The sequence below is a fragment of the Gopherus evgoodei genome, chromosome 6, assembly GCF_007399415.2.
Source record: "Gopherus evgoodei ecotype Sinaloan lineage chromosome 6, rGopEvg1_v1.p, whole genome shotgun sequence".
Classification (NCBI taxonomy): domain Eukaryota; kingdom Metazoa; phylum Chordata; order Testudines; family Testudinidae; genus Gopherus; species Gopherus evgoodei.
In genome coordinates, this window is record NC_044327.1 from 15,093,326 (window position 1) to 15,120,882 (window position 27,557).

At 44.3% G+C, this 27,557-nt stretch overlaps 2 protein-coding genes across 7 annotated transcripts in view; one reads left to right on the forward strand and one right to left on the reverse strand.

Moving 5' to 3' along the window:
* The first annotated feature begins 230 nt into the window (after positions 1-230).
* SLC46A2 (solute carrier family 46 member 2) lies at positions 231-10,744 on the forward strand. Its single transcript, XM_030566717.1, has 4 exons — positions 231-2,027; positions 4,690-4,773; positions 7,207-7,363; positions 9,532-10,744. The coding sequence occupies exons 1-4, from the start codon at positions 950-952 to the stop codon at positions 9,587-9,589; spliced, it is 1,377 nt and encodes a 458-aa protein (XP_030422577.1). The 5' UTR covers positions 231-949; the 3' UTR covers positions 9,590-10,744.
* A 215-nt stretch (positions 10,745-10,959) lies between these two features.
* The window catches only part of SNX30 (sorting nexin family member 30), a 66,997-nt gene continuing 50,399 nt past the window's right edge, over positions 10,960-27,557 (reverse strand). For 2 of the 6 annotated variants that reach the window (XM_030567616.1, XM_030567615.1), the window contains 2 exons: positions 22,893-23,045; positions 10,960-17,265 (listed from right to left, as the gene is read on the reverse strand). In XM_030567616.1, the coding sequence (XP_030423476.1) occupies positions 17,206-17,265; positions 22,893-23,045 (213 nt within the window). In that variant the 3' untranslated portion in view covers positions 10,960-17,205. Of the gene's footprint in view, positions 17,266-22,892; positions 23,046-24,922; positions 25,205-26,222; positions 27,275-27,557 lie in introns of those variants that run through there. The other 4 variants (XM_030567617.1, XM_030567613.1, XR_004001028.1 and 1 more) reach the window with 3 other exon arrangements.

Genomic DNA, 27,557 nt, shown 5'->3' on the forward strand with positions numbered 1-27,557 from the left:
GCACAGCTGGTCACAGAACGTATCCTGCGAGTCAGCCTCCCTTTTCCAGTTGCCTTGCTGCTCCTGGTGTCTCAGCACGCAGGAGAATGCAGGGGAGCGGGTGATGTTGTCACACATTTTCCAGTATGGGTCCTGTTACTCACCACGGCTACTAACTCCTCATCTCACTGGTTACTCAGCTAGTGTGGGAAGGGGGGTTATTGCTAGACTCGGCTTTCCCATCAGGAGTTTCTGCATTTGAGAAGCACAGTAAAGCTGAATGCACACAGGAGTGGCTGTGGAGACAGGTCAGTGCAACAGCTTTGTTTTTGTTTTGTTTGTTTGAATTTCCTGCCTCAATTTGCTGGTCAAATTGTTGAAAAGGGGTTTTTTTGGTTGTTGGGTTTTTGTTTTGGTTTTTTTGCAGGGGGAGGAGTAGGTTAAACAGGTTCAAAAGCCACCAGCAGCAAACAGGGGGTGCGTGAAGGGGGCAACAGAGTGTGGGGGAGGGGGAGGGCTACTGTCCCATGGTCTCAGCCCTCTCCACCACCCCCACAGCTAGACACGGCTACTGCTTTGCTGTGATTCCTTTTGCACGCTTCAGCTCGGGGGTGGTGAAACATAAGCCACAACCAGGGGACAGTCACTTCCTCATGTGAGACAAATTCCCCAAGGCAGGGCCATGTGACCTTTCTGAATGCACACCAGGAAGAGAGTGGAGAATGTGCTCCATCCACACAAAAGCTTCCTGGGCACAGGCAGGATTGAGAGCAGAGTCATTTGCTGCACGGGGCTGCGTGTGGCTGGAGGGGAGGTGCAGCCAGCGTTGCTCTCACACAACTCTGTTTCTGTGCTAACTTGCAGACGTTAGCGACTTTCGGTTTTAAGATCAGAACTTTTGGACCTGCTGGCTCCAGCACAGCTCCCTGTGCCTCTTCCCTCCCCACCCACCTCCTTGCCAGTAGCCATCATGGTTGGAGGGATGGCGGCGAGGACCTGGATTGAGCCCGTGGTGGCCGGCGCCCAGGTAGCCAGCTCCTTTTACGACACAGGGCTGCTGCTTGTGGTGAAGAACTACTACAACCGGACCAACTCAACCGCCCCGGCGCACTTGCTTGAGGATCAGCAGCAGAAAGCTGTCTCTGACTTCTACATCATCTACAACTTGGTCCTGGGCCTCAGCCCCTTGTTGACGGCCTACGGCCTGGCAAAGCTCGGCGACAAGAAGAACAGGAAGTTCACCATTTGCTTACCTCTCCTCGGCTATCTGGTCTCCAGGTCCCTCCTGCTCCTCTTAATCCTGCTGGAGTGGCCTATTGAGGTGATGTACGGAGCTGCGGCCTTGAATGGTCTGACAGGAGGTTTCACCACCTACTGGGCTGGCGTCATGGCTCTGGGGTCTCTGGGCTCCTCTGAACGCAGGAGGTCTCTGCGGCTGATTGTTATTGAGCTGACCTATGGGATGGCGGGCTTCTTGGGAAGCATATTGTCTGGGCACATCTTCGTCCATTCCCAGATAAGTTATCGACAGGGAACCGTGCTAGTGGCCTGCAGCATTGGCTGTTATGCCTTCTGCTTCCTCTACAGCTTCTTCGTTCTGAAAGTCCCGACGCCTGAAGGCACCTGCCCAGCTTCCACAGCTCACAGCAAACTCAAGGACATAGATCAACCTGACAACCAGCTGGCTGAGAATGAAAGAACTGCAGGGAGTTCAGGCTCCTGTGAGGATGAGGGGCGCAGCCCCCTGCCACCATCAAAACTCATCATTGCAATGCTCTTCACTGGGGCGGTCTTGTATGACCTAGCAGTTGTGGGAGCTATGGATGTGCTCCCGCTGTTTTTGCTTAAGAAACCTTTGAGCTGGGGCCCCGTGGAGATTGGCTATGGCAATGCTGCTGGCTATATGATCTTTATTACCAGTTTCCTGGGGGTCTTTGTGTTCTCCAAGTATTTAAGGGACACGACTATGATCATCATTGGGATACTGTCCTTCAGCGTCGGCATTCTCATCATGGCCTTTGTGCGACGGACATTCCTGTTCTACGTGGGTGAGTCGAACTGTGACATGATTGGTCACAGCCACTGCCAGTGAGAATTACTGATCCCCATGTACCCTAGGTGGCAGGCAGGCTGAGAGAAGGGAGATGATTAAGTGACATGCTTCAGCAGTAGTGTAAGGCTCTGTGCTGGTCACTTCAATGAAAACCTCAGAGTAGGAAACACTGTGAGAGAGACACTTTCCAAAGAGGCTCTTCTAGCCCCAGTAAATTATTCACCCACACAGAATTCTCATATTACATCAGGGTTTAAAGATTAAAAGGTCAGCATGGTGACAGTGTAAGAAGGAATTTCCTCCTTCTGTGTCCTCCCTCATGCATATCTCATCCTTGCAATCTCATTACAGGGTTGTCCCTACTTCTCCTGGGTGGGGGTGGGGGTGGGGGTGGGGGCAGCAGAAAGGCCATCAAGAGCAGACCTGTGACTCCTCACTCTGCTCCTCCTGAGATGGCAGCAAGGGGTCTGCTACCTCAGCAGCAACTTTGAGCTAAGGTGCAAAACTCTGATCAGCTCTGAATTTTACCTAAATTTGTGGACCCTTAGCTCTGAGGTGTTGGTCAGCCCTATCTTTACCCCATCTTTGCTGAAAAGTGTTAAACTTCATGTCACATGTTGGCTTCAAGGAGGGATTTGGGTGTTCTACCTACCAGGGGGAGGGGGGTTTATAAAATCATTTGTTTTAAAGACTTAGTGCTGATAATTTTTCATTAGATCATATCCCAGATCTAAACTGCTGAAAAGCAGCTTTGCATAGGAGAAAAAAACCTTTTCAGCTATTAATACTGGTCAAACAACTTAGTGTCCAAACTATGGGTAATATTGCTCCTTGTAAGGAAAGGCCTGTGGATGAGAAGGAAGAAAGTTTTGGTTACCTTGGCAAAGATGAAATGGAGGCATCCTAGGGCCTTGAACTGATTGGACAAAGTTTTGTTGTTGTTTAACAATAAGGAACAGCTATGGTAGGTGGGAAGCCTAATTGTCAACTAGAGCTAGTGTAGCAGTTTAAAAGATTAGCATTACATACCCGAAATCCTGAACTTTAAGTAAGACAGACTCTGTCTACACTACAGCCTATGCCGGCAAAATGGATGGTGCTCGGGGGTGTGAATAATTCCCCCGTCCCTCCCCCCGAGTGACATAAGCATTCATGTGCACAGCGCTATTTTGGCAGGAGAGCTTCTCCTGCTGACATAGCTTGTCGCTCATAGAGGTGTAGTTTTTATGCCGATGGCAGAGCTCTCTCCCATTAGCCCGAAGCATCTTCACTACACACACACTGCAGAGGTACAGCTGTACTGTCAGAGCTGTGACGCTGCACGTATAGACATGGCCAAATTGGACAAGGTGGGTGGGGAATTATCTTCTAGTGCACCAATTTCTGTTGGTGAGAGAGACAGCTGTCGAGCCAGATAGAGCTCTTCTTCAGGTCTGGGAAAGGCACTCCCAGCACAAATGCCAGATGGAACAGATTGTTTAGCGTAAGTCGTTCGCACATATTGTAAGGGACCATTCCATGTAGAGTATCCCATTAACACTGCTGCAGTCACTGGACAAAAAGAGGGGGTTAGTGGGTCACAGGCATAAATGGACAAGGGTTAGACAGGGATAGACCAAGGCAGCCTCTTGACCCTCTCAGGGTAGAGAGGGAGGGTCTGGCTGAGTTTGGCGGTAGGAAGCAGTTGCTGCAGCATAAAGTCTGTATCCTTTAGTGACAGTGGGTAGCTGCAAGATTAAAGTTTGGTAAACATAGCGAGAGAGAGAGGGGGACCTCTACCATTCAGCTTAAGATCGTCGTGCTGAAAGACCCCGACAGGGACACAGTACTAAGGGAGAGCAAAACAAAAACAAACCAAACAGAAGGTCTGTGTGATGCTATTGTACCCTGTATCAATGGAAGCTGAAGGTCCACTGAAAATTATTCTTTTTCGAGACAAGGTGGAATAGTAAAGAAACACAAGGGGAATGGACTTTCTAAACAGCTTTGCTCATTCAACATAGACATGTTGAGGGAACAAGGTTTCAGGGGAATGGGGTAGGAAAAAGGGTACTTGGTTAAATAGCTTCCATCACCAACCTCTAATCCTGCATGGTTTGTAAGATGTTATTTAAATACTTGTATTGCAATAGCACCTGGGAGCCCCAGTCACATGGACCGCGACCCTGTTGTGCTAGGTGCTGTACACAAACAGAACAAAAAGACAAGCCGTGCCCCACAGAGGTTACAGTCTAAGGCCCAACCAACAGCAGAATTATCGCTTTCCTAGATAAAACAATCATCCTATAAAACATCCTGCCTGTGCATGAAGCTAGGACCCTAAGGGCATGGGCTCCAGAGGGCATGAGCTCTTTGCTGACTGGTAGACTCCCCTCCACTCATGCGGGCCAGCCACTGGAATGGGACAATGACCTTCCTGAACACAAGGATTATTTTTTAATATTGTGGAGGAACTGAAACCAAGTAAAGCTGCTACGACCAAAAGAACCATATTGCCCACAACACACACTGAATCCTAGAGTCAACAGCTGTTGCCTGTGATTTGCTCAACACCTCCTCACCCCTGATCTGCAATTTATGGTCTCGCCATAAGGGGCAGTAGGCTGCTGTTTTGACAACAGGTACTGATGAACGCTACCCATTTATTTGTGTTACAGCTCGGGCCATAATGCTGTTTGCTCTCATCCCTTTACCAACCATCAGATCTATGTTATCCAAACATGTACAAGGATCATCCTATGGTGAGTAAGATTTGTGGGTGTGCGGGGAAGGAGGTTCAGGAAATGGGACAGAAACCCAATTATGACTATTGCTCTCATTCACTGTCGGGTGGAAGAACCGGTTAAGTATCAAGTGCTGCCATCTGCTTAGTAAAATCATAACAATTAGAACTGGGGAAAACCATTTGGAGTGTTAGGATGAGCTGGTCACCGTTCCCCCTCAGTTTATCCAGTCCTTGTCCCTACCCCAGCTCTTTCAGCACGTTGTGGGACATTACTCGATGGTCAAATTGCAGTAGGAGAAGGAACTACTGCAGGCAGTTATGCCACAGCTCAGCTTCATGCCCCTACCGGCTGGACAGAAAGGAAGTAAGGTTGGAACAAACCACCAATACCTCTCTACCTACCCTGCCTTCCCATTCAAACACTGATGATTCCAGAGTTATCAGAGCTACTTAGCACAGGGATGTTTAGATATGTTGGCCCTGATCCCTAGGCCTGTTGTCTCAGCCATTGGCAACAAGCCACTAGTATAGCTGTGGTAGTGCAAACACCTAGACCGTCTCCACCGGCAAAAGGGAGGAGAGGCTTTTTGAACAGCTACTTTAATCAAACCTCCCCCCAGCTGTGTAGAAACAACTGAATACCTTTGAGCTGGTTGCACTGTGAGATCTTAAAGGTGCAGAACTGTGCCCAAACAGGCCTAAAGAGGGGGTTCCACTCTAGCTAACTCACCCTTTTTTTGCCCATGTACTCAGAGCCGCAAGGGTAGACTAGTTTGCAACGGCGGGGTTGCTTCTCCTTTCGAAAGTTTTCCCTGTCTACACTAGAAGGGTGTAGCCACATCAGCACACCAGTGGCTGGCAACCAATGGCTGAAATTGGAGCTGGGTAGACCAGGCCCTAATCACAGCCCTGGACAAGTCTAAGTGGTCATAATAGGCTCAGGTTCCCTTTACAAAGGGCTAATTAATAGATAGGATTGGGATATTCTAGACACGGATAGTAGAGGCAGTACAGTGATGAAACCAGAGTTATAAGCAGATGTTAGATGCTAACCATTCACCATTTATTAAAACAACAAGCATTTATAAACCATTTGTAAATGGATCCTTAAACTGTGGCCAGCTACAATTCTTCTTTGCTCTCTGAAGGAAGGAGATTAGAGTTATCAGTCTTTGTGCTCCATCATAGTCAGCAGAAGCACAAGCTAGAACAATGGCATCTAATAGTGCTTCATAGCTAGGACCCTGTTTGGTGTTGCAGAATTTAAGTTTTCCCTTTAAAATAGTTAGATTTCTCACACACACAGTCCTCAAGATAAAAGCTTCCGCATGTGAAATGTTCTCTTACAGAATCTACAGCCAAGCCACAATGAAACCGTAGCTCTACGGCCAATATAATTTGTACCTATTCATCATAATATGCTATTGCCTCTGAAACCTAGTGATGAGGCTTAAAATATCACCACTTAACTGACACTGCAGAAAGTCAGCTGGGATGAGTTTTAATAGCACATCACCACTTCTTCCCCAGCCCCCAAGCAGCCTTCTGATCATAATCACGTTAATTCTTTCCTAGGAAAGTGTCACCTTTTGGCACTGTGACAGCATGTTTCAGAAGTTTGACCTGCATAATAATGCTTTAATCCAAGGGTCCTCTGACTTTTGTAGTAGTGGCCCTTTTCACATGCCATTCCTCTGAGTGCAACCCCCCTTAAATATATTTTTAAAAAAGTGTTTTTAATGTACACTACACCACCATTATAAATGTTGGAGGCAAAGCGGGGTTTGGGATGGAGGCTGACAGCTTGTAACCCCCCCCATATAATAATCTTGTGACCCTCTGAGGGGTCCTGACCCCATTTGAGAACCCCTGCTTTAACCAGTTACCCCTACCTTTTCTTCTCCTGTTTGACCCTGCAGAAAGGTTGTGGGTAATTAGAGATCCAAATCACTACATTCAGATCTTATCCTAATGGCCATGGGCATATGCAGCTACGGGATTAAGTAGCTGCCTAAGAAAAGTCCTAGCAGCTAAATTCAACTGAAATGAAACTGTTCCAAGAGCATGTGGTGCTGAGATTTTGCTTCAGGGCCTGTCTCCAGTTATAAAGATGAATTTGCTTTTCATGAGAACGGATGACTAGGGCATTAGTAAAGAAGAAAGCTCCAACACCCACACAAATCGCAACTACTTAAATGAGTTTTTGTTGATTCTTAACAGAGGTGGTCCACAGCTACTGGGGAGGAGCTGAGGCACCTTCTTCAGACCTGGCACAAGGGTGGTCTTGTGTACCAGTTCCATGTTATCCACAATGACATTTATTATGTGTCAAAGGGCCCGGCTCTAGACATGGATGTGGCGTTCTGTCCATGTTAACTCCACCTAGAGTGGTTTTCCTTTTCTTTGAGGCTCTAGCTAAGAGAGTAACTATTTATCTGCTTGTTTACAGGTAAGGTGTTTGTTTTGCTGCAGCTGTCTTTAGTGATCACCGGGGTAGCGACCTCCACAGCCTACAACAAGATCTATCAAAACATACTGGACTGGTTCAGCGGGTTCTGTTTCATTTTGTCTTGTGTCGCTGGCTGCTTAAGTATCATCCCCATCAGGTAAGGAGGGGGAAGGATCTTGCTTAAGGGATATTTTTTTCCCCCTTTAAGTGACTTGCAAAAGGAGGGAAGGAGAAAAATCAGATTACATATCTAAAAACAAAGGCACCCTGGGCCAACTTGTTCCTTTAAAAAAAGGCATTGGAGCATTCCTGGATAGAGTTTAAACTAGCATCATGTGCAACAGAATGAAAACAGAGGGAGGAAGGATTTCTAGTCAGCCAGTTTTATACTTTAACACACTTAGCACCTGTCATTCACTTGGTGGAGAAATGATATCTTTACCCGAAGGAGTGCGAGTGTTAACATACGCTGATATCCTCTGCAAGTCCCAGCAAGAGCAGATTTGATATTACAAAAGATAACAGGTGGACAGGGGAAAAAAAACAAAAAACAAAAAACACAACATTCTGGCCTTCTTTACATATCAAAGCAGCAAAAAGCCACCAGTTAAAAGAAATGTGAGTCCAACACACCACAGGGAAGACTAGGGCCACACTACAGCATAAGTCGACATAAGCTCTGATGCTCAGGAGTGTGAATTAGTCATGTCCCGAGTGACATAATTTATGCCATCTTAAGCACAGTGTGGACAGCACTATGGCTGCAAGAGAGCTTCTAGTGCTGGTCACAGGGGCTGGTGTAATTAAGTCGACAGGAGAGCTCTCCACGATCGGCTTAGAGCGACTATGTTACAGAGCTTACAGGGTGTAGTTGTAAGCTCTCTAGTACAGCCATAGCCTAGACTTCAACAGACCTAGCAGAGGAAACAGGACCCTGACATTCCTTTCCAAGCTGCATGACATGCAATAGCAATACATAGGCTCAAAGAGGAAATCATTGTTTTTTCCACAGCCAGGTACAGTACCCACCTCTGGATATTTTTTCCTCTAGAAGGACAGAGCTGAGTCAATGAGCAACTTAAAGCCATTTTTACCTTAGAGGAGACCATGCTGAGACAGGTTTCAGAGTAGTAGCCGTGTTAGTTTGTATCCGCAAGAAGAACAGGAATCCTTGTGGCACCTTAGAGATTAAAATTTATTTCAGCATAAGCTTTCGTGGGCTACAGCCCACTTCTTCGGATGCACAGAATGGAACACAGACAGGAAATATGCTGAGATATTTTCCCCTCAGTTTGTAATTACGCAGTGCTAATGGCAGAGGCAGAGGCATTTAGAAAAAAAAGAAAATAAATGCTTCTTAAATGGAAGCCAATTTAAACATGTTTGTATGGGCAAAACATGTGACATTTCCTCTGGCTACCTGTCCTTCATGCTGACTGAGGGGGAACAGGGAGACAGGAATAGCCACCTAATCATTCTGTGCCCTCTCAATCAGCCCAGCAACCCTATGGTACAGGTGACAGCGTAGTTACAACATGCAAGAAGTTACAATGTATTTAACACCACAGCAGCACTGCATGTGGTTCCATAACTGGAACAGGGTGTTAGTTCTCAACACAAGGCCGCTCCCAGACAAAAAGCCCTGGCTTTACTCATCTACATCTTTCACAGTACCTAGCAGTCTGGTCTCAGGTGAGGTCACTTACCAGGCCACCCCCTAGCATGCAACTCCTGGGGCATTGTGTCAAATAGTGGCATCTCTACAACTAAACGCCCATGAGTTAATTAACAGCAATAAAAGTGGAAACTGCAGTTCTGGCCCCTAGTGAGAATCCTTACAAAAGGATGCTCCTGTAACTCTTATGGCCCATTGAATCCTATGCTGGTGGCTGCTGCTACTACAATCCACCACCTGTGAGTACTGGGTCTTCATCAGGAGAGGCAACCTTCACACCTATCCCTTCTCCTGTATGTGCCAGTTACTGAGCTGGGACTTTTCCCTGTGCACAATTACCAGTTACCAACTAGTTTTAAGCAAGCACCACTGCTCAAAGCGGTTCAAGGCGATTACACATACTGAACCACATATGGCTCCTTCCTGTAGCAGTTAGCTTACAACGTGCAATTTCTGTGACCTAGTGCATGGCTAGCACGCATAAAAGTGACTGTACGAATACTTGAGAGAAACCAGGCAGACCGGTTAGCAATCTGAAACCAACTTCCCATTATGCCAAATTCCTACTAGAATAGTGATACCAGAACCCATCAAAGCTTCTGACTTTTGAGCTGATGTTCACATTCTCATCCACATTTTATTTTCTGCAGCATTGTGGCCTACAAGCAACGCTCAACGTCAGGCTCCCTTGAAATCCTAGCAGAATGATGATCTGTCATTGCAAGTTTTAGCTCCAGGCATTAGGCTAGAGCACCTTACTGTACTAGGCAGCTCAAGACAACAGCTGATGGAAGTCAGCTCTTCACGCCCGCCACACTAGTTTTAGTCACTATGGATTTAGGCTGAAATTAAACATGTTAGTTTAGGTGACAGCAGACAGGTATCCATGCCACAGACTGTTCTCCCGGGTAGCCCATAGGCTGAGGCCAATGAGCATGCCATCTCCCTCACCCGAGGGAAGAGGAGCTTGTATTGCTGCATCTGCAGCACAGAAGTGGTAGACGATCTTTGCTGGACTTAGTCCAGCAGTACTTGATTTCAAATTTATGCCAGTGGAGGGGACGACACCATCCTGGCTGCTAGTCCCAAAAACCTTTAGTGCGGTGGTAATATTTGGAGCCAGGCCATAGAAATAACCACCTCCATTCAGCAGCAGCACTGCCTGGAGGAATTTACGGACAGGCAAGAGGGAAGGAGAATTGCTGCCAAGTCAGTCCTGGAAGGGAGGATTAGGTTTGTCAGAATAGGTACAGTTTACATAAGCCTAAAAATTTCCCTTACCTACCCTCCAATTTAAACTGCAAGGGGAGGGTAAGGCATAGAAAGAGAAGAGGGATATAAAACGGGGCAAACTCTTTTATAGAAGGAAACCCCTTTTCAGAGTGATGCTGACCTGAAGGGAAGATACAGAGCTCAATCCTGTTTTGTCACTCTAGAGATGATTGCAAGCCCTTCAGGGCCTGAACTGTCTTATTCTGTGGTTGTAGAACAGCCTAACTCCTTCTCTCTCCTCTCCACCTCCCCCACCACTGTAAACCTATTGATCATCTTGAGAAACCACAACACGTTTTATAAGCTGGATTATAGACCATCAGGGACTGTTATACAGGACCAGGACAGGCACAGCTTCTGCACCTGCAATTAAATAGGAGCAGAGCTCATGCAGGATACTCTTTCAGAGCATACTGTAGATGCAAAATTGAAGTTGTTACTTCATCAGCAGCCACTATTAACAGTGTTAAACTATTTCTGAAAGGCATGAGGACCCAGAAATCCCAATATGTAGAATTTAGCAATTAAACTGACTTCCTCCATGTATAAATAGTAAGTTGTAAATCAATGCATCAATAAAGAATTACTGAACAGGTGTATGTGCTAAATGCTTTGACACAGTGCTGTTGGAGACAGCATCTGCAGGACATAGATAACAGGATTCAGAAATTCTCTGCCAAACACCAGGCCCACCAAACCAACATATCCATGCAGTCGTGTGTGGGAGAGGGGAAGGGGACAGTAATCATTTGAGCAAAAGTGCATGCATCATACTGTAGATGTGGTAAAGACTACACAAAATGAAATTAGGTAAAGAAGTCACCCTTTAATACATTTATTGGTCCATTCCTTTAAATTAATTGAGGTAAAGAAACTGTCTTTACAAAAATGTACACACTAATAATCAAGCATTACAAAGAGTTTACCTCAAAGTGTTTTTATCAATACTAGTTCCATAGTAACAATGCACAGAGTATGTTTATACAGGGCTAAATGAAAAGGAATAGAAACATGCCAGCACCTGAAATCAAAGACATTTTATATCCTGTGAGCTTAACAAGGAAAGCAAAAAAGTTACATTTGGTGGGAGTGTAGGAAAAAAAACTCCAATCTGTACATCATCCATTTGCTAATTCATACACAACGACAAGTCTTCACAGCTTTCATTTTGGTTTATCCTGGTATGGGAGGTGACGTGAGGGTGACCAGAGTATGAAAATAGTTTCTAGAAACTGATTTTACAAAAGTCAAAAATACAGTACACTGGTTGGGCACCTAGGCAGCAATATTTCCATTCATGGTGTCATGCGCAGAGCAACAAAAGGGATGAATTCCTAAAAATATGCTGGCAGAAGTTAAATGTCATGGCAACATTGACTTGCCTCATGGCATAAACTTCCCTGAATGTTAAAGGGACCATGGATGCAGGCACATAGGAAGTAGAATGAAAGGACAATGTTGTCCAATCTCCACCCATGAAAGAGATGAAATACTGTAACGCCTTCATGGTTGCATAACAAAACCAGCATCACGGAGTCGTACGCTGTGGATGACTGGCTCAGATCCTGCAATCTGTGTAGGTAGAACCTTGTCCCCAATGCAACTATTGACCTAAGTGTCTCACTGTACCACAGTGTAAGTTTAGGGCCTCAGCAATCCAGGTCCAGGAGGACACAATCACCCTTGATTTTTATGTTTTTTGGTGTTATAGTTTAAGCAAGAAGGAGTTATTCAAAAAGCTGCGATTTTGATAAGCACCGTCTGTCTTAACCCCAAACTAATACTGTTAATTGTGAATATTTCTATATAACATATACCTCCTGCCAAAACTATAGTGTCCAGCAGGTATTTATCAATAATGGTCTATTATTCCTTCCAACCAAAATTTAAAAAAAAAAGTGACAAAAATACATTTAAAATATCAATATTTATTTAAACCTTCATATATTCCCAAAAGACCAAAATATTCTGGAGGTGCCCAGTTTCACATGATCAGAAGTGTACTTGGCAAATACTTGTAATTTTTCTCCTGAAAAAAAAAAAAAAGTTATTTCCCTTCTTGAATGACCTTCAGTTGTTTATAGTAAAAAAAATAATAAAAATAAAAAAAAATCTGGTTAAAACCAAAAAGGAAGAAGACTGTCTCCCTACCTTGTAGTGTTTAAGGCAGCTGAACATCAAAACAGCTTGTTAAATAAAACTCAGAATCTGGGCCCACAGTTTTGCACGTGTGCACGCACACAAACACACACAGTCAAAAGCACCACCCATTGAAGACAAAGTTTCCATTTAATAGTCTGCAGCCCATTTTCTTTTAATTTTGCATCATTTCTTGAGTTACATGGGTAAACTGGATTAAGGCCCCAATCCTGCAAACATACACAAATCATCCCACTGAATTGAACTGAACCCTTCACACACAAGTATTTGCAGAACCAAGTCCTAAACAAGTATGTAAGTGTGGACAGGCTATGCAAAAAGACCACCACAGAGCTCCTTCTACAACACTGCCAGCTCTACCTCCACAGGGCCTTCCATTTATGCCAATGTGTGCACAGTGTTTTAGTGATGCAGACAAAGGTTTGTGATGGAGGCCACCAAGTTGCATTTGGCACTGAAGTCATGTTTCCAGAGGTGAAAGGCCAATGAATTAACTCATTGATGGACAAACTGCACATTCACACAACCTAAACCCTCGCTGAACTTTTCCTAGTTTTTGGTTTTTTTGTTCCATCTCTTTTCTTCCCTCTATCACAACTATCACATATTGTGATAACAAAATGATTTTGTCAAGGAACTTAAGTATAAACATAGCACAATTTACCCTCTGGTAACTATCAATAGTAAAAGAAGGAACTGACTGCTTTATGAAATGGAGCAGACCTGGAAAGCTTTTGTTTTAAAATGATTACTTGAGAAGGCCATAATTTTTTATTTTCTTAAGCCTCCTAAGTTTATTGCATCAGTTAAATCCTGATGAGAGAACAGAGACACATACACCCCGCTACACCTTTTTAAGACTATATATAAAAATCAGAGCTAAACAGTGCTTGCCTGGATTTGCTGGTGCCATTTCAAGAGAGTCACAACTTTCCAAATTGCCCCTCTATCAGAACTGATGGAGAGACAGCAAGAAATTGCTCATGCCTTGGGTCAGTGTGTGGCACAGGGCAGCTGTGGAGCAAGATTTATTAAAAGGAAGCGTAAGACGCCTTAAAGCTATGGATGGGCCCAGGCCACAGAAAGTTCATCTCTGGGAAGTACATATCCACTGTCTGGGTTGATCAGAGTTTGGCCCCATATTGGAGAGACTCAGTTTTTGAGCCAGATCAATCTGTGTATACAGAGAAAGGCCCATTGGGATATACTGAACGATGCTTAAACGCCTATGGGGATTGGGGGGGGGGGGAAGAGAGTGAAACAAAATTTACTCTTTCAATGGATTTCTGCTCAGTATTTGTGAAGGGCTTGCTTTTCTACAGTCACACAAATTAGTGAGACTATTTACACATTGCCAAACTTAGACCCTGATAGCCACACACATACCATGAACTGCAAGAGAATTTTAAACCTGCATTTAAAGGGGTAGAATCTGATGCAGCATGAACAGGAAAAGTCACTTGTGACAACTGAATTCAGACCTGAAAACACTTGTCATTTTGTAAGTGAGTTGTGCTGCTCTGTGCTACTAACAAGTGGCACAAAATCTCACATCCAGACCATGAAACAATACCTGGCTTGCCACCATTGTCACATGGTTCATATTGTGAGGGCTTAAGACAGACTCAGCAACAGGCTAGTTGCATCTAAGGGGGAACCACCACAGCGTAGCCTACTTGTCTGACTGCAGTTACAGGTAAGAACTCCCCTTTTGCAACATGTTTCTAAAGCTTGCTTCCAATTTAAACCATGATTTATGTTCTTTAGCACAGCAGCAGGAGGCATCTGCTTCACACTAGAGCAACATCCAACCTGCAACATGAACTAGGGCCTGCACCCTCTGATCTGTGACCCAAACTTGCAGTCCACATCTCTCCCCTTTAAGGGGTTCCAGACATGTGTACTTACAGTGAACCCCTCCTAGCCAGTCGTTTGGTTGGTTATAGAGGAAGTGCCAGCTTTCTAATGGCTTAGCCGCAAAAGGCATTTGCTTGACAACAAACAAGTCACTTCATTCACTCAATTAGTAATGTAAAGATCAGCTGGCTCCAGAGACTGTACCGCAGAACAATGTTAACACTAAGTGCAAGTATTAGGTAAAACATTAGGTGTATGTTGACTGGAGTCAAGGCCAGAAACCCCACCATCTTTGCAAAAGGTGAAATTGTTACCATACTTAAATGCCTTAAGTGAATCTCTAAAAGCTCTCCTGCTACTCACGAAAATCCTTACTTGATGCTGCAGTGTCCTTTGCTAACAGTACCTTGTAATATGTATTTTCTGAGAAATGGCAAATGTATTTAAAGAACCAAGCCCCTGGAACTACAAGCTATGACTGGTCTTCAATTTTCTAACTAAACCTGAAAGGCAAAAGGCAGGAACATGGGAACTCAGAAGAAACAACTAAACAGATTAAATTCACTTGCCTCTAAACAGAACCACTGCATTTTTCAAATGTTCTCTTGTGGAAAAGTGCCTTTTTTTTTTTTAAATGCTCAGCAGAAATGCAGCTTAGTTGATCATTGTGAGAGAGAACAGTGCTAGAAAAAGCCATCATTTCTCAACCCCTAATCAGTCTTTCCTGTTCATTGGGAAGTCGAATTTACTTGACCCTAGGTTTATGCTGATGTTTCAGAGACAATTATGTTCAAAAACCTAACCAATTTGACAGGGTAGAAACTGTATTCAGAGGGGTTAAACTCGCTGGTTTCACCAAGAAACCTTTTGTTTTCTATCATTTTCATAAGCTAAATGACATGAATTAATGACAAAGCACAGCACAGCAAATCAGAGTGACTCCTATCCAACATGCCCCAGCAAGTCACCTAGGCCTTAATTATCAAATCCTAATATCAAACAATTGGAGAGAGGACGAACGGAGGAAAAAAAATCAGTGATTGTTAGAGAATCATTTCTTACTGAAGTCTCCCCTCGCTCTACTAACACAATATTGTTACTATGCTGCAATTTCAATCAGCCACCTGAGGCAAGATCCCTGATTTCACCCAGCAAACGTATGCTGAGAAATTGGAACTGCAGGTTTAGAATCACAAAACTCCATCAATGAAAATGATATAGTCAAGTAGAAAAACTGCCTTAAACGTGACAAATGTTATGCCCAGTGATTCCCCCATGTTAATAATTTAACAGCCCCAACTTTTATGTAATAGTTGTTTGAACAGAGACTATGCAAACCTGAAGAAACTTCAGGTAAATATTGTAGCATTTATTTTAACTGGGGACAATCCAAAAATTAAATGGAATTTGCATGGTCTTTGTAAATGGGATACCAATAAGAAATGAGTTGGTTTTTCTCTTTTTAATTAAACTTTGGATTCCTTGCCAGAATTGTGCCAGGGATCAACTGAGCATTCCAATAGCTTTGACAGAAAATGAGATATTAAAAAACAACAAAAAGTTGTTTGCTGACCCTAGAAGCCTGAATATTACACTCCTGTTTGCCCAAAAAACAAAAACAAACCCTGGAGTTCCTATCAGAGGAAACAAGCTGGTCAAGCAGCAAACGAAGACTTAACAGATTCAAAGTATCTGTAACCAGTCTTGGCAGTGCTCCTTCCTTTGGCAGGTACTAAAGCCACTAGCAATAAAAGGTCGTGAACTGGAGAGACTGGATAAGTAAAGGAAAAGAAAAGATTCTGCAGACTAAGGTTGACAAAACCTGGTAGGAAAAACGGTTCATACCTAAAAAGGGCAACTCTTAAGAAGACTTTTCAATGAGGATCAGAGACAAGAATGACCACTAAACGTATATAATGGGGAAAAAGATATTTCCTCTATTATCTGCCATTGACATGTTTACGGCAAGTTTCACACATGCACAATGATACCTGGTGTCAGCAAGCTCTTGACTGTTTGGGGGGGTTTGGCTGCTGTGAAAGAAAAAGGGCAGAAATCAAGAACCCATCTTTACTACCATGGGCATGTTTTAAATGACTGAGGCCAGAGAGAGGTTCAGAGGGATTCCGATCTAGCTTATATTGCTCTGAAAACAAGTAAAAGCATGGATCAAAGAATCCTATCACAGAACTCTCCGCTCACTTTGGGGATAAAATGTTAACAGGCTAGTGTTTGTTCTCATGACAACTTGTAAGGCCATATCATAAACTCACCCCCCCACACACACACACCAGTCCTCCTTTGATCCCCAAATCTCTCATGTGTCCTGCAGCCAACTTACATTACTTCATATCACCAAAGGTAAACAAATGAGTATGAACAGAGTGCATGCCATGCTCTTGAATCACAGTTCAGGTTTGCATCACGAGCTTTCTGCAGAAGTGTCAGTATGTTCTAATCTAGGACCAGCCCAAACTCCCACACAAAGATTCAGCTCCAAAATTGCTTAATCCAGAGAGTTTACAAATCGTAAGGGTCCACTTCTGGCCATTCCCTCTCCATTAAAAAAAAAACACAAAAAAAACAAGGGTGGGTTGGTGGGCACTGTTTCATGGGAATCAACCCTTATTTAGCAAACAAGGAGGATGGTAATAAAGATGTCATACTGGCACTCTGCAGTTTAGAGTTTTATTCTCATCTTTTTCGTATTCCACTCATTAGTTCCTTCTAGAATAAAGAGGTAACGTTTTCTTTATCAAGAAGCAACTTGATCCTTGTGTATTTCCATTACAAGCTCACGATCACTCCAGAGGCTGGAGAAGGAACCATTATGGTAACTCAAAAGAGGTAACATACCAATTTAACACAAAAAAAGAGGAAGTAGTTCAAATGCTTTTCAATGGGTCTAAACCACACTGGGCATAGCTGGCATTTCTCAGGGTAACTCTCAACAAAGTAGTGCATCACACAGCTCCAGTAGGTTGTTTAGTGGTACTGTGCACTTGTGTAGAGAAGTCTGTGGGCTACGGAGCTTCTTATTTGGTCTCTGGTTTGTCTTGTAATAGTGGTATAATTGACTCCCACGCCGTAAGGCACTGCAAAAAAACCAAACAATAGGACTACATTACATATCACAGCCTCCTCATTCTTGTCCCACCACCCAGGCATACAAGTTAAGAGGCCTCACAAACTGTGGTCTTGTTAGCCATCAGTTTAGTAGCTCAAAAGACAGGAAGTTAAGAAATAGTTTTCTAAATTCCCAGATAAAAAAAGTTGCTAGGCTGGACACTAAGAACTTTAGTCATCAAAAATTCCAAAGGATTAGAAACTTCAGAAATTCCGAAGTTAAACTGAAAGGACGTCAGACAATATTTAGAAAGCATGAACGGGCACAACTACAGGCTCCTTGTAGCAAGGAAAGGCTCCCTAGTGGCTTTGCAAGATGTTATTTTGAGGGCAAAAACGGTTTCTAAAAGCTGTAAGCCACTTACAGCTGTCTAAGCAGAGACACAGTCACTGGGTTTATGCCCTAGAGAGGAGGCTGGGCAGAGTGTTAAAGACATAATAGAGAAACTACTCCTACTTCCCTTCTGGCACCTATAGGGAGGGATTCATTGTTCAAAGAAGCCTTTGCCTAGCAGAATAAAGGGAGTATCTAGTTAGGATCCAGAGACACCTCTGGATAGGAATCCAACTATCTGGGGTTTCTTATGCAAATAAAATCATCATCCAGGGCAACATCTTTCATGCAGATCTAATAGGCTTGGGCCCAGCCTTTTAAAGATTTTGGCATTTCTTTAACATTGCAACACCCAACAGATTTAGGAACCTAAGTCTCAATTTCAAGAGGGATTTAGGCAATTGGGAGCCTTAATCCTATTAACATTTGAGATCGGACTTGGGCATTGCAACACACAGCGCTGTGAGGCCGAAATACTTTTAAAAAAAGTTGGACCTCACTCCACTGGCTATTAGGAGCCAAAATTTCAAGAGAGCTCCACTCCCACCTAGGAATCTCAGTAAGAGCCAAGGTTTTTTAGAGTGCTCAGATCCCAGGAGCTCCCAATGTGATGCCAGATTTTCTAGGTGAATCCCCAACAGGGCGAACTCTTTGGGGGTAGGAAAAGGGAACTCTAACTCTTGATGTCTGGTAAAGTTTTCAAGTCCCATGGGAGAGAGAATCTGTCTAATGAGTTAGGTACAACCCTGAGATGCAAATTCTAAGAGAAGAAAGCCAGAGAAGAGCTAGAGAATACTTTGGAGGTAATTAGACACACTGCATAGAAAAAAAGAGTGAAGCTAGTACGGGGAAGGTGATGTAACAAAGCACATCCTATTCCCGACACTCACTCCTGCTTTGACCCATGGTGCAACACCTGACACTGATTCCAGGCTTCTGACTAACCTGACCACCCCCAATCCCTACAAACATAGGTAGATGCTACAGAATGGGGGGCAGCAACACAGGTACTTTTCATTCCAGGTTTATTTTTATGGTTACTTAGACCCAAATACTCATTCAGGCACACCTGTCAGCAACTCCCACTTTCAGTAGCACACCTTGCTCAGAATATGGCATTCGAGCAGGGCCTAGTTAAATAGTGTTGGACAACAGAATCATTTTCCTTTAAAGCAAACCTAGGAAATGCTATTAAAAAACTTCATTCAGGCTGTGGGGTTCAGCTTTCGAATCAAGAAGTGCCAAAACTAACTTTGCCCTCCTCATGCATCTAGATTACAAACGGCATTTAAACAGACATTTAGATATTACACACTATTATCTCATACCTTTTCTGTGCTCTCATAAGGCACAACTGCTAAGATGGGCAGTGAATGAAGTAAAGAACCATGGATATTGTAAGAGCTCCTATGTGCTACAGTAACACAAATAATAAATAGTGAAGAACCATCGAAATGCAGGTCTGAAAGTGACCTTGAGAGGTCATCTAGTCCAGGCCTCTGTGCTGAGACAGGACCCAGTATACCTAGACCATCCCTGACAGGTGTTTGTCTAACCTGTTCTTTAAAGCCTCTGAACACAGGAATTCCACAACCTGTTCAACTATCTTTAGAGTAAGAAAGTTTTTTTCTGATATCTAATCTAAATCTCCCTTGCTGCAGATTAAACCGTTTACTTCTTGTCCTACCTTTAAGTGGACATGGAGAACAAGCGATCACCATCCTCTTTAACAGCACTTAACATATTTGAAGATGTGCGTCCTCCCTCTGTCCTATCTCATGCCCAGTTTTCTTTAAAACCTTTCCTCAGAAATGAAGTTTTCTAAACTATTATTTTTGGTTCTCTCCTCTGAATTCTTTCCTGTTGGTCATATCTTTCTTATATCATGGCACCCAGAACCAGATACAATATTCCAGCGTAGGCCTCAACAGTGCCAAGAAGAGCAGGACAGTTATCGCCCATGTCTTACATATGATGTGCCTGTTAATACGCCCCAGAATGATAGTCGCCTGTTTTGCAACTGCATCATATTCAATTTGTGATACATTACAACCCCCAGATTCATTTCAGCAGCCTACCCAGTTATCTCCCATTTTGCGTTTGTGCATTTGATTTTTCCTTCCTAAGCAAAGTAGTTTGTCGTCTTTACTGACTTTCATCTTGATTACAGACCAAGGTCTGGTCTACACTATGCGTTGAAACCGATTTTAGCAGCGTTAAACCGATTTAATGCTGCACCCGTTCACACGAGACCCTTTATATCGATATAAAGGGCTCTTTAAACCGGTTTCTGTACTCCTCCCCAACAAGAGGAGTAGCGCTGAAATCGGTATTACCATATCGAATTAGGGTTAGTGTGGCCGCAAATCGATGGTATTGGCCTCCGGGCAGTATCCCACAGTGTACCACTGTGACCGCTCTGGACAGCAATCCGAACTCAGAGGCACTGGCCAGGTAGACAGGAAAAGCCCCACGAACTTTTGAATTTCATTTCCTGTTTTCCCAGAGTGGCGATGCAGTCCCAAATCCAAAAAGAGCTCCAGCATGGGCCATACGGGAGGTACTGGATCTGATCTGTATGGGGAGACAAATCTGTTCTATCACAGCTCCGTTACAGAAGACGAAATGACAAAGCATTTGAAAATATCTCCAGGCTGTGATAGACAGAGGCCACAGCACAGTGCTGTGCGATAAGCGTAACAGAAAGCCAAAGAATCAAATGGACGCTCATGGAGGGAGGGAGGGGGTACTGAGGACTCCAGCTATTCCACAGTCCACGCAGTCTCCGAAAAGTATTTTCATTCCTGGCTGAGCTCCCAATGCCTGTAGGCTCAAACACATTGTCCAGGGTATCTGTCGTCAATTTACCCCCACCCCTCCACCCCCCGTGAAAGAAAAGGGAAAAAAATAGTTTCTTGACTTTATGTGTCACCCTATGTCTACTGCATGCTGCTGGTAGACGAGGTGCTGTGGCAATGAATAGCAACATCCTCTCCTCTCCCCTCCCCTCCCCTGTGGCAGACAGTACAATATGACTGCTATCCATCGTCATCATCAGACCATGAGTGCTCCTGGCTGGCCTCAGGTGAGGCTGGCCGGGGAAGCCTGGGTAAAAATAGGAATGATTCCCGGTAGATGGTACAGAACGGTTGGTAACCGTCATCGTAGCAACTGGGGGCTGAGTTCCATCAGCCCCCCCCCTTATGTCTAAAGAAAAGATTCTGTATTACCTGGACTATCATAGCAGCGGGATGCTGGGCTCCTCTCCCCTCCACCTTTTAATGTCCTTCCTGGACTATCATAGCAGATGGAGGCTGCCCCCCCTCATTTTATCTCACTAAAAAGTCAGTGTTTCTTATTCCTGCATTCTTTATTACTTCAATCACACAAATGGAGGGACACTGCCACAGTAGCCCAGAAAGGTTGGGGGAGAAGGGAATCAATGGGTGGGGTTGTTGCAGGGGCACCCCCCCATGAATGGCATGCAGCTCATCATTTCTGCGGGATCTGACATGGAGCGGCTGTGCTCTCTGGTTCTCTGATACACTGGTTCTCTAGTACACTTGTCCCATATTCTAGGCAGGACTGACTATTTTTAGATAAACCATAAAGGAGGGATTGACTCGGGGAGTCATTTCGACTTTTGTCTTTGCACCTCCGGCCATCCTCAGCTAAAGCCAGCCAGGAGCACCCATGACAGCAGCAGACGGTACAGAACGACTGATAACCATCTCTGCTACCTTGCAATGGCAAATGAATGCTGCTGTGTAGCGCTGCAATACCGCCTCTGTCAGCAGCATCCAGTACACACACGGTGACAGTGACAAAAGGCAAAATGGGCTCCATGGTTGCCATGCTATGGCATCTGCCAGGGCAATCCACGGAAAAAGGGCGTGACATGATTGCCCGCCGTTGCTTTCACGGAGGAAGAAGGAATGAGTGACGACATTTACCCAGAATCACCCACGGCACTGTTTTTGCACTATCATGCATTGGGATCTCAACCCAGAATTCCAATGGGCGGGGGAGACTGCAGGAATTATGGGATAGCTACCCACAGTGCAACGCTCCGGAAATCGAGGCTAGCCTCGGTACATGGACGCACACCGCTGAATTAATGTGCTTAGTGTGGCCACGTGCACTCGACTTTATACAATCTGTTTTACAAAACCGGTTTATGTAAAATCGGAATAATCACGTAGTGTAGACATACCCTAAGTCTCCAATTTATCAACATTTCTTTGAATTCTAATCCTGTCCTCAAGCGCTTGCAATATCTTCGAGTTTAGTGAAAGCCACAAATTTTAAATGTACTCTTCACTCCATTACCCAAGTCACTGATTGAAGTGTTGACTAGTACTGGACACAGGACAGACTCTGCTAGATACATCATTCCAGTTTAACAATGAACGACTGATAACTACTCGAGTGTGATTTTTCAAAAATCTGTGCACCCACATTCACCTTATAGTAATCTCATAACACGGAGGATGAATCAATGACCTTATATAACAAGAGACCGTTTACTGTGGCAAATTATGGTACACATGCAGCATAGGCTGCAGGGGAAAAGAATATTGGATTTCAGAAACAGTACATCAAGAAGCCAGAAGTTAATCATGATGCACAAGAGTAAAATTAAGATTGTTATTCCCCAACCTCCATTTCCTTAACATATAAGGAATCCTCCCATAGGACCATGTAGCATATCTGGCTCTTGCTTCAGTGACTCAGTGAAAGTCAGAAGCAGAACGGGGCACAGACTCCTTCCTTACTCTAATAAGCTCAACAGTAAGTATATGCAGGACCAAGTTAACCTGGCGGCAGGGGCAGCATCTGGTACACATGCTCCTACTTGTCAGACAAGTCTAGCAGCATCAGGTTCAGACAAATAGGGGGCAAAACATAAGGGATGGTGAAAAAAAATCTCCATCAGGTAGAAAACGTCAATTACTGGATTAACTCCTTCCCTTGTGTAACTCCATTGCCCCATTACATTTAGCCACTGTCTAATGATTTACAGCTCAAGCCATAATGAAGTGGTAATACCGGAAACTTTCTGTGGAAGCCACAGGCTGATCAAAAGCCTTTACTGATTCGGCAGCTAACCTAAAAACCTTAAACACCTGATGTGAAGTCCTCACACTGAGCACTAGTTCTTTACTGCAATGCAGGGTTTGCAATTTTGGAAAGCCACCCGACTAAGTCACTCAAAGGGGTTTGTATGAGACCATCCACTGTGGCTGCAGCTCAGGGCAATACCTTCTCATAGTATTGGATGTTTTTATCGGCCATTCCCATAAGCAGCTGCCTAAAATCTTGGCGCTTGTTGTTCTGCCATCTCTCCATGTCGGCTTTCAGGTCAGCATTGAAGCATTCCACTCGGTCCTGACATTTTTCAACATCTGCTGGCACCTGAAACAAGAAGCAAATTTTTCAGCAAGATAATGGCTATTGGGAATAATGGTTCCCCTCCCACCCAATCATGTGTCCCCCTTCATTTAATGAATTTGAATTATCCAGACCATGTTAAACAGGTAAAAAATTATGAATAAAAATATATTAGCGTCACTTCATCCTTCCACTTCCTTACCTTCTATCTCACACACACACACACACACACACACACACACTTTTAGTTACTGAAAGGAGCAGAAGAAAAAAGCAACAGGTAGAGCCAAATCCTCACCTGCACCCAAATTTACTCCATCCAGAGTAGTTTGGGAAAATGTAGGTTGCTTTGTGTGTCTCCACACTCCCTAAGTTTTAGTTGGCGCCAGGCACAAAGCTAGGCCAAGGGAAGCTTAGTCAAGCTACAGTGAATGGAAAGATGGTCTTGTGCTTTAAGCACTAGAGACTAGAACTCTGGACATCTGGGTTCAATTTCTGGCTCTGCCACAAACTGACTGTGGCCTTGGGCAAGACTGTCCCTCAGCTCCCCATCTGGGCAATGGTGACAGTGCTTCCTTTCCTCTACCTTCTCTCTCGAGTGTCTGACCGTACGATCTTTGGGGCAGAAACTTTGTCTGTTCCGCACCTAGCACAAAGGACAGAGGGCAGAGATGGGGCCCCTGCAAGCACCAGCGTACACAGCATCAATAGACAGCAAGTTCTAGGGGAATTTGACACAAGTAAAACAAAAAGCACTTAAGCCTCATGAGAAAAATTCCTTGAAAAGAGATCAACCTTATTTCTCAGCAGTGTTAGTTCTTTACAGAGGGTAAGCCACCCCCTTGATTTTCCATGTCTGACAACTCCATACAAAATCTGAAGATCTCTCTCAAAAAGGATTGTCTGTTTACATATTCCTTTTAATACCTTGAGGCTACACATACTAATGTAGCTCCAGATGAATAGTCCAGATGTACGGTATTCCTGCCTATATCCATAAGCAGCAACTAAGAATTCTGGGTACATACATACTGTCTGCTTAGTGACCAGTGGATTAAGAGGTACAATTACAAGTAGGCTGCTCTGTAGCACATCCAATGTGCAGTTACGAAGGCAGAAGTTGAGGGCCAGACAAGGCACAAGTCTGGAACAAAGTGTACATATAACAGACCGAGGGCAGGCCTACACTACAGAATTATTTTGATATACCTACATTTCAGGCATGTGAAAAATCTACACCCTGGAGCGACCTAGTTATACCAACCTAAGCGCCAGTGTAGACAGAGCTGGGTCGATGGGAGAAGCTCTCCTGCTGACATAGCTACTGCCTCTTGCGGATATGGATTAACTACTCCGATGGGAGTGCGTCTTCATTAAAGCGCTGCAGCTGTGCCAATGCAGCATTTTAAGTGAAGACCTTAACATTCCAGGTTCCACTATCTGCATTAAGGTCCCCTGATCCCAGGAACAGCACTAAAAAACAAGCATATATTACACTGGAAATTCTTTGCATCACAGATTGCAGTGACTTGGGTGCACACCACTCCCAACAAACCTGGCTCTGTATGCAGAAATGAAGAGGGCAGATAGCCAGAAAAGCCAGCTACAGCAACAGGCGCATTAGAAATACCTAGGGCAGCTAGATAGAAATACCTCCTAAGTTGCTAATCACTTCAGCAACTGGCAGAACAAGGGCCAAAAGGCCCAATTTTCAGAGGAGATGGAAACTCTGAATGAAGTCAAATGAAGATGTGGATGCTCAGCTCCTCTGAAGAGCAGCCTCTCGTCAACCTGATCCCTAGGCAACTAGCCAACTAATAAAGGGACAAAGGCTAGAGTTCTCAGAAGTACTCATTGCTGGCGAGGCCAACTCTATTCTCTGCAGGCAATGGGAATCTTACCATTGACTTCAGTGAGAGACATTAACCGAAGACTGGGCACTTCTGCAGAGCCCACCTGAAGGTGCGTAGTATAAGCCATGACCATTCCAGAGTACAATATTCAGGACACCAAAACAGAAACACTGTCCCAACAAGGCGGCTCATTTTGGTCTCTTCAAGAAGATACACTTCTATCTTAGGAGGTTCACATCTGCCAGCTTCCTCTAAACTGGTAACTGTCAGGATTATACTGGAGTTTGATACTTCAGGGAGAGCCATGCCCCTTCTGAACAGGAGACAGAGCTGCAAGGAAAGGGAAACTTAATTCTGCAGCAACTCAGCTGAATTCCAATGGCTCAGTTTTACTGTTGAACTATGTCTACCATTTATGGATCAATATAAAAGATACTTAGTAATCATGATTTTTTTAGGATTTTAGTATCGAACACTTTAAAATCTACCACCAATGGTCTTGTCTACATACTGACTTGTACTGATTTGACTACATTCATTTGAAAAAGGTAGGTTTATAAGCCAGGGAAAGCTCCCATGTAGAGACAGTCCAGCAAATAATTTCTGCAACCAGCTCCTGCTCCAAGTTGGAGTTCTTTGTACACGTTTAAATATTTGATCAAGAAAATGAGTTTATCATCAGTGTGCAATGTCTAACCCACCCTACAATCAAGTAGTGCTGTATTTTGATAAGCACAGGGCAAGAAAGCACAGTATCTACACATCTGCCCTGTAAGTGTTTATTTTTTAGCCCTCGCTTACGTTTTAAGTAGCAAAGGAGACATTGCATTTTCTGTTACTTCAAAATGTTTGTCACCTGTTTGAATCCCTCCAGAAGATTACAAGGAATGCTTTCCTTATCGGAATTCACTGAGCCTAGGAACGCTAGTTATTGTGAGGTCGTGCAGGCAGAATGCTTACCTGCTGACAGAGCTGAGATTAGAAATCCATTGAGTTCTTGTTTCCCAATCTTGTGCTTAGACCACATCTGACAGCGACATCCCCCTCTGGCCTACGGCAGATCACAGCCCGTTTCAGCTTCCCCTCTGGGGAAAAGAGGTGGGGGCAGAGGGGGAGCATACTTTGCTTCTCAAACACTGAGGACTTGTCTACACCAGGCAGCTTTTAGCTTGGCTGCCGGTGGGTGCTTAACACCCACCAATTTTTCCCCAGGGGTGTTCCAGCCCGAGCACCCATGGAGTCGGCACCTATGCTTTTGCCAACAAAATACTTCCAGCCCCGCGAGCGGCGTTAGCTTTGTCAGCAGGAGAGTGCTCCTGCCGACAAAGCCGCATTCACACTGCCACTTGCATCAGCAACATTTTTTTTAAGTACTCGTGAAAGACAAAAAAGTTTTGTTAGACAACTTCGCAGCACAGACATACCCTGAGTAATGCTCCCAAGCCCCCTGAGATATAGCTCTTTCAACATGGTTCAGGAGCACTTTTACACTTGTTTGCACCCCTTTTGTTGAGAATCCACATCATATTCAGTCCCTCCCTGGAGAGAAGCATTCAGAGCAAGCCAGTGCTGGTCAGGGAAATATTCTGCAGGAGCAGAGCCATGTCAGCAAGGAGATCTCATGCGTTCTGAGCTCAGGAATGGATTCAGAACTTTGCTACATGAAAGTCACACTTGAACTTGGAAGAGGAACTGTTGGTGCAGAGACTGTCTATTTCTATTTGATTGGTAGATCCCAACAGAACATTTAAGACGGGGCACAATCAGTGTCTCCCCAGTTACATGTGGCTTGTCTGATTTCACCGTTCACAGCGATAGCAAGTCTGACTCTTGGAGGACTTCATGATTATAGTGTTGCCATTTAGTAAAACAGGCTTCTGATTTTGTGAACCCATATGTTTTTGGGGGAATTCAGTGGATTTCTTTTGTAACAATAATTCTTGCTTCAGTGCTTCTCTCTTTTAGTGGCCATATACAAACCCCAGAATTCTTTGCCAGCTACTGAGAACGCCTTAGAGATATCACAATAGCTAACAAGCATTCTGACGCGTGCGTGGGTCTGAGCCCACAGAGGGACAGATACAAAGGGGGAAGAGTGGAGGATACCAGCCTGCCACCTCACTCCATAAACAGTGCAGGGAGCATACCATGAAACACGATTAACACCCCTGAGGGAAGGGCAAGATGCAGCTGTAGGCAGACCCAAGACAGAGACGAGACAACTTTGACCAAATTTCAAGGCATACTAGGAAAAAAAGTCAAACTCCATTGCCACTGAATGGACATCGCTGTGACGGAGGTTGGTGTGACAATTAACGCCTCAGATCTTTTATTTCAGGCTGCCCATAGATTCAGGCAGGGATCTCTGAAACCATAAGGGCTGTATACACATTTTTCCCCCTAAATGAAAAGGAGAAATAGGGAAGGTTATCAAAACTCCACTGAAAGACCTGTTGGTGAGCCTACCACCAGCCCCTTCCTAGAGAGGGTCTTGCAACCCAGAGGTTCAGAATCCCTGTCCCATAACAAATCCCTGGTGGCAAGGACACACCGAAGGTCACCAGCTAAGCCATGCGTGCTCTACATCAGGGATCATAGCCAAAAACTCTATGGGCTGACCGAAAAGCTGTTCTCCATTAACTGTAGGTTGGTAGAGATTATGGATGGGGATGAGGTAAATGGA